The 7,064-nt window shown below is 44.6% G+C and overlaps 1 protein-coding gene across 1 annotated transcript; it reads right to left on the bottom strand.

Moving 5' to 3' along the window:
* Positions 1 to 827: 827 nt before the first annotated feature.
* LOC119346875 (ABC transporter G family member 53-like) lies at positions 828 to 2,752 on the bottom strand. The gene is made up of 6 exons (XM_037615983.1): positions 2,363 to 2,752; positions 2,171 to 2,291; positions 1,474 to 1,562; positions 1,310 to 1,394; positions 1,052 to 1,211; positions 828 to 958 (listed from the first exon to the last, which is right to left on the bottom strand). Exons 1-6 carry the CDS (start codon positions 2,641 to 2,643, stop codon positions 828 to 830), a joined length of 867 nt encoding a protein of 288 aa, XP_037471880.1. The 5' UTR covers positions 2,644 to 2,752.
* Between the last annotated feature and the right edge of the window lie 4,312 nt (positions 2,753 to 7,064).

The following is a 7,064-nucleotide window of genomic DNA, read 5'->3' as shown; positions in this document are numbered from 1 at the left end:
AGTGTCGAGTTTCTTCGATCTTTGATCGGGGATAAGTGGATTTCGTGGCTCCATTTATTAAGATAGTTGATGTAAGTCAACTTAAGCAACAAACCGAATTCTTTTGATGGTGGTTGCATTCTTCTGGAGTCCTCTTGGTACGATCTTTGTATGTGGATCTCATAAATACCGGCCCCATCTTTCGTAGGACATATATTTGGAAAATGAAGGTACTGCTCAAGAATAGGATAACATGTCGGCTTTGTATGGAGGGGCTATCCTAACGAAGGATAATTTTGGAAAACATGTGTGACAAGAAAGTAAAAGAATGTTACTTTGTTCATCAAAAGGAAACAAATCAACATCTATTTATTTCGTGTATATTCACCAACCTTCTTTGACGTATGATTCTTTTAGCTTTCAACCTACTAGTATTGTTTGTTCAGCAACTGGTTGGATGGGGTTCGTCCTAAGATTAAAGCACACATCATGTGGGAGTGTGCACTTTTCTCTGGGATTATGGAGGTGCTGTATTGACTGTGCTTTTAATAGAACAAAGATACCAACTTATTTGTAGGTCACCTCATGCGGTCCTTACTTCAGCGTGCGGAAGCGCATGAGCATATGGAGTTTCGATTCAACCGATGGGAGATGATTGCAGTGGACATATTCAACTGATTTGGATGGCGTTTTATTAATACGCAATGTGTGTAGGCATGTTTCTTATTATAAGTCGGTTGTGGCATTTATCCCCGATTGTTTCATAATGTACTGGATGATATGACTTGTTCTTTGTTTATTTCAGTAGATATGGCTGTGTGCATAGTAATGATGTAGATGCCGTGGGGTTAAACCTCCTTTTTACGAAAAAAATATTTAAAATGTAGTAACAACTGTAGTACCTTCATGTAGATATCTATTTCTGGGTCTGGTTTGATGTGTTCTTCCTTCTCTCTCCTGGATAGCTCCATTAGCATATCTGATCATTCAGTAGGAAATTTGATATAAGTTACTACTCAATGCGATATGTTTCTGTGATGAGTCTTGAGGTTTCCATGTTACTTGGTCTTACCAAAACGGTGACCAATTCCTTGACATTTTGCAGAGAAGTTGACAGTCTCACGGACAGTCAGTTCGGCCATATGCATATCATGTTGGCTGACATAAGCGGCTGATCTCCGTGGCACAAACTCATCCATAGTATGCCCATTGTAAGTTAAGTCCCCTGTCATCTTTTGCGATTTAAATGTTTCCTCGTGTTAGTAAAAAAATGCAAGTTATTATAATTATGGTGCACCAACAACAGAATTAGCTTGATGAAAAAGTAAACCTTAAGACTTGAAGGCAGAGTTCCGGCCAAGGCCAAAAGCAGTGAGGTCTTCCCGGCGCCAGGGGGGCCCAAAAGCAAGGTCATCCTAAAAATGGAAGGGATGAGGTTGAACGTATGGTCTAATGGAGATGATTTGGCAAGTGCACAGCATGTATAGATGTTACCTGTGGGGCTTGATGATTCCACTGACATTGTGAAGGATTGATATTTTCTGCTTCCTGTTTGGTGTTAGGTGAAGAGCATTTGCCAGGTCCTGTTTCAAGACGGTCACCAGCATCTAAGCACGCATACAAAGTAGAAACGCCTTGCATTTTCTATACTACTATATAGTGTACGAGTCTTGAGTAGGACTAAGAACATCAATCATAACTGTTGGTCTTTTAAATCCAACGGCCAATATCAGCATGATTCGCATGAACAGTACACTGCTGCTACCTCTACTGCGTTCTAGAACAATCACGTGCTGGGCACAGAAAAAAATGAAGCCCATAACTGGCCCCAATGGGCCGTGTTGCCACATGACCACCAGATGGTTTGATTGAGCCCAGACGTGATGGTTTAGTAGAAGAATGTGGAGATTTCTCAAAAAAAAAAGGATGTGGAGAAAGTGAAGCAACATGCAGTTCTTTCTAAATGAACAGTTTTATGGCATGAATACTACTTCCTGCTTTTACAATACTTAACTAATATTAGCATTTATACATCACTATAATTTCATTTTCTTTGAATCTATTAGCACATGTGTCACTTCTTTTTCTTTTTATGAAAATCACTCTGTTATATTAAGACGTGCGTTGCACGTGTATACATACTAGTAGAAATAGAGGTACAATAGTACTTTTCTTCTTGTGTTTGACGTACCTCCAGTACATTGGCACAGGTGTTGAGGATGGTGGGCAGCCCCCTGCTCCCAACGTGCGCCTGTGCCTCCACGTTGAGGTTCTCGTATCTCACCTCGATCGTCGGCAGCTGAATCCCAACTCTGCACGCGACCAACAAAGAACATCACAAGTGAAGGAACGAACCAATTAATCGAGATTGTCCATCACGTACCGGTCGAGGCGGTCCTTGAACTTGGAGAGGAAGCGCTCGTGGTCATCGCCGACCCACGCGACGAGCTGCAGCAGCGCGTGCTTCTCCTGGGCGCTCAGCTTCTCCACGTTCACCTCCTTGAGCCCCTCCCCCGGCATGGCCAGCACCGCCGTCCGGGCGCGGTCGTAGGTGGGCAGCTTCTCCAGCGCCGCCCATCGCAGTGCCTCCTCCTCGTCATAGTCCGGCGACGACCGCGAGAACAGGCTGCGCCCGAACGCGCGTGTCTCGCCGGCGTCGTCCATCTAGTTATCTGTAGTGACGCGCTCGCCGCCGCCGCAAACGGCAACGCGGCGAAAGGAAAACCCGACAGGGGAGATCGTGCCCTCGTGCGTGCGTACAGGGTGGGTGCTTTCTTTCTTGGCGCTAGAAATGAGATTACACGGGAGACACAGATCGTTACTTATAGAGTGGTGGAGGAGAGGACGCGGAAGAAGCTAATAATGTACCCCTTGACGTCACGGTCTATGGGATAACGGCCGAGAGTGCTGGGACGAATTTGTTTTGTGCGGGGCCGCCAACTCCTGTGCTAGGGTGGATTAATGAGCTGTTTGAGGCAGCTCGTTAAGGATCCTTATGTTCCTTGCTTTTGTTCCGTGTCAGGAGATTACACAAGGATCTCAAGGAGCGCGCGATATGGTTCGTCGATGTGCGGTGCACGTCATGTTTTGAAAACATACTGGTGCTGATTTCATTTTTTGCCTTTGTATTTCCCCCCATATCTCCTGACACTACTACACTATCGGGGAGATTATCATGCGATCTTGGCAGATTTGATCTTAAAAAATCGAAAATAATATGAGCGTTGTCAAATGGCATCTGCGTAGCATCATAGCCTTCATTATTGGATAAAATAATGCAATATAGGACGGCCAGTTTCGATTAACTCTATCCTCTCACAAATATGATTTTCTATATATTTTCTTTTTGCCGACTCCCAAAAGGGTTCTGCAAAGACTAGTCTATTTTAAATCTAGTTTCTTTCGGTAAAAGAAAAATGAAAAAAAAATGTGTTGACCAAATGTGGTGTGGCCCATAGGACGAAAGACCAAAGTGGCCTTGGAATTCATGACCCGCAGGTCAAGAATGAGGCTCTACTTAGTAAATGGTTGTTCAAATTCTTAGTGAGGATGGTATTTGGCAAATCATGTTGCGTAAAAGTATCTAGACCAAAAGGTTATGTCTCAGGCATATTGAAACCTTGGCGACTAGTACTTTTGGGATGGCCTAATAGCGGCAAAGAAACTATATGGGTCTTTCGCAATAAAGGATGGGCGAAGATTTGTTTTCTGGGAAGACATCTGGCTAGGCAATGTCCAGCCTTGTACATCATCGCTCGCGCTAAAACAAATACTATTGTGTAGATGCTCAGTTCATCAACGCCGAATATCTCTTTTATCTTGGCTGAATTCGATTAACCTGGCGCAAGACCGGGATGTGTCTCGCTGGAGTCTTACTACATCGGGCTCTTTAACAATAGACTCTATGTACCATAAGCTCACATATTCTGACGTACCGGTGAGTAATACTAATAACCCAGAAAATTGGAAGTCTAAGATTCCACTAGAAACTAAAACCTTCATGTGGTATCTTTGTAAGCGAGTTGTACTAACAAAAGACAATCTCGCACGACGGAACTGGCAAAGGAGTAAAAAGACAATCGAACACATTTTTAACAATGCAAGTTTGCTTGTTCTATGTGGTCAGTCATTCAAATACGCCGAGTTTGTCAAAAAAAACCATGCCAACACACATGTACTGGCATGTATCTGGACGCGGCTAATCTGCACCCGAGCTCATATGCTCCCGCATGAACAGTAAATTCAAAAAAAATTCAAAAAATTCCAATTTTTTTTGAAAGAAACATTGACAAAAGTTCTAAGTGCCTGCAAAAATTTGTCATGAAATCACATTCCTAGAAGGCGTGGCAAAAAAGAAAAACAAAAATAGTACTCTGAAAAAGCTACTTTCAAACGCATTTTGAAGCACTGAATTTGTTTTTTTGCCACGCCTTACAGGAATGTGATTTCATGATGAATTTTTGCAGGCACTTAGAACTTTTGTCAATGTTTCTCTCAAAAAAATTGGAATTTTTTGAACTTTTTTCAATTTTTTTTCGATTTTACTGCTCATGCGGGAGCATATGAGCTCGGATGCAGAATGGACTTTTTACTGTTCATGCGGGAGCATATAAGCTTGGGTGCAGAATGGACTTTCCGCATGTATCTCGTTGTTTTAGGGAAGCACATATCTCACTTGATCTCATGTGTGATCCGCTCTCTCCCAGTCGATGATATCTTTCTCCCAGCCGTCATCCATTATTGTTTTTGTGCCCACTTAGTGGAAGGGAAGAAGGGATGAAGCGAAATGAGTAGCGTGGATTGAGCAGCTTACTGGCGCCCATGTGCCCCGGTTAATTTATTGGATTCTGCTAATCATTTTCTATGTGGAACTACCAATTGTAATCACAGTTCTCGAACCATCAATTCTATGAACCATTATCAAGTACGCATCTGGTATATCCCTACTATTTAAAAAAAACAGTAAGGTTCCCATTTCATTTTTCTTCCCAACATCCATTCCTCCAACCTTCCCCGTATAATAATCAATCATCTTAATTTACTTACCTTCTGAACAAATGTCACTTTAATTTACTTACCAAATTTTTGATCAAAATATAAGATTAATCACAGGCAGAATTTGATGAACATTTATTTACATAGTCGCATATTATGGACCGGTAAATCACTTCTAATCTCTCTACTACTTAAAAAGAACGTAAAATTCTCATTTCACATTTCCTCCCACCACCCCTTCATCCAACCTTCTCCTTATAATAACCAATCACCTTAATTTACTTACTTTCTGAATCAATGTCACTTATTTTTTTTGTTGAACACAGTATAGACGTAAACGCTCATATACACGCGTATATACTCACCCCTATGAACGCACACACGCACATCATATCCCTATGAGCACCTTCGAAAGACTGAGCCGACATATCATTTTGAAATTTACGAAGTCACGGTGGGCACCTCGTCGTCGACGGGAACATCTCCTCCCACTAAATGTGCGTCGCCGGAAATTCTGAAATAAATCCAGGAATAAATGCGAGCACCAAGATTTGAACCCTGGTGGGCTGGGGATACCACAATCCCTCTAACCATCCAACCACAGGTTGGTTCACACTTTAATTTACTTACCGAACTTCTGACCAAAATATAAGATTAATCACAGACAGAATTTGATGAATATTTATTTACACGGTCGCATACTATAGATAGGTAAATCATTTCTGATCAAAATATAAGGTAAATCACGGGCAGAATTTGCTGAACATTTATTTACACAATCCAGAAAATAAGAGATGAATGTTCCTACAAGGCTCCTCAGCGATTTGGATTCTCAACCGTTGGATCTGGTTGCTTGATCGAATCTGGGCCGTCGGATCGAGCCCTTGGAAGACCTCGGCCGTCGGATCTAGGATGAGCACTATAGGAATGAATAGTTACCCCTGTTTCGTGCCACCTCCTGTAAAATTGGGTGGCCGCCGAGGGCATTTTCGACATTTTGCCTAGGGGTGTATAAAAGGCGACGGCTCGCGTGGAGATGACCTAGCCGTCGCTCCTCTCCCACTCATGCCTGCCCCTCTCCTCTTCCCCCGCCTCGCCTCTCTCCCTCCTCCCGTCCAAACCCTAGGCCCGCGCTCGCCGGCTGCCGCCGCCGCCGCTTGCCCAGGCCATCCTCCCGCTGTGAAGGAAGCAGCCAGAGAGGAAGTGCGTCGCCATGTGTGCGCGCGCCTCCGCGGGTTCCCGCCACGGTTGCCGGAGGCGTGGGCGCCGTGGGTCAACCGCACCGGGGAGGATGGGGGCGTCACAAGCCTCGTCGGAGGTCGCCTCTCCATCCGCCACGGCTCTGGCGCTCGTCCTCCTCATCAGCGGTCGCCTTGCCGTGGTCCTCTCTCCTCGTCTCCCTCGCACCACGCCACCCGCAAACTCCCCCGTCATAAGAAGGAAAGGGAAGATAAGAGAAGGGGGAGATCGAGCAGGCTAGCCGACGGCTAGGGCGCTCGCAGATCCTCCGGCGCCGTCATCTGACATTGGCCTCTAAGTGCTTCCGCTCGGCGGCGTCATGGTACGGGCTGCCTGCTCCGCGCCCATGCCATGTTCTGCTCAGGGCGCAACCCTCCCCCTGCTCCAACTCTAACCCTAGCGTTGCTGCTGCTGGTCAAGGTACCCCCATTTTGATTTTCTCTTGGCCCCTCCCCTCCCCTCATGCTGCTGCTGCTTTTGTTCACGCAGGTGCACACGCGTCTAGGTGTCCAAGGTCTCTCCTACCGCTACCACTTCAGGAGGACATGCAAGGATGAATTCAGATGTGTTTAGTCAAATCCAGAAGGTCTCGCCTGCTTCTCACTTAATCCCCTCTGTTCCTTTTGACATAATACATGATGATGAATGGCTGCAATTTTGGATAGTTGGATCCTTGATTTGTGATCTATGGAATACATGTAAATTGGTTGAAGAGGATGGAACTAGAATTAAGCTTCGTATTGATGCAGGTGGAATTCAGCGTTCTCATTGCTGCAGGATCACTCTAACCTTCAATATTAACTTTTTTGTTGGAAAAAGAAGAAATATTGAATCATACTTTGCAGTTTGCA

The sequence above is a fragment of the Triticum dicoccoides genome, unplaced genomic scaffold (genome assembly GCF_002162155.2).
Source record: "Triticum dicoccoides isolate Atlit2015 ecotype Zavitan unplaced genomic scaffold, WEW_v2.0 scaffold53269, whole genome shotgun sequence".
In the NCBI taxonomy this organism is placed as follows: domain Eukaryota; kingdom Viridiplantae; phylum Streptophyta; class Magnoliopsida; order Poales; family Poaceae; genus Triticum; species Triticum dicoccoides.
This window is presented reverse-complemented; position numbering and strand designations above follow the sequence as displayed.

Bases quoted from the DNA above. Each gene is read 5' to 3' on its own strand.
- LOC119346875 (XM_037615983.1), bottom strand. From the start codon at position 2,643: ATGGACGACGCCGGCGAGACACGCGCGTTCGGGCGCAGCCTGTTCTCG. The intron at 1,563-2,170 runs GTACGTCAAACA...GTCTTGAAACAG, and splicing joins CCTGTGCCAATGTACTGGAG to GACCTGGCAAATGCTCTTCA. The intron at 1,212-1,309 runs GTTTACTTTTTC...AAATCGCAAAAG, and splicing joins CTCTGCCTTCAAGTCTTAAG to ATGACAGGGGACTTAACTTA.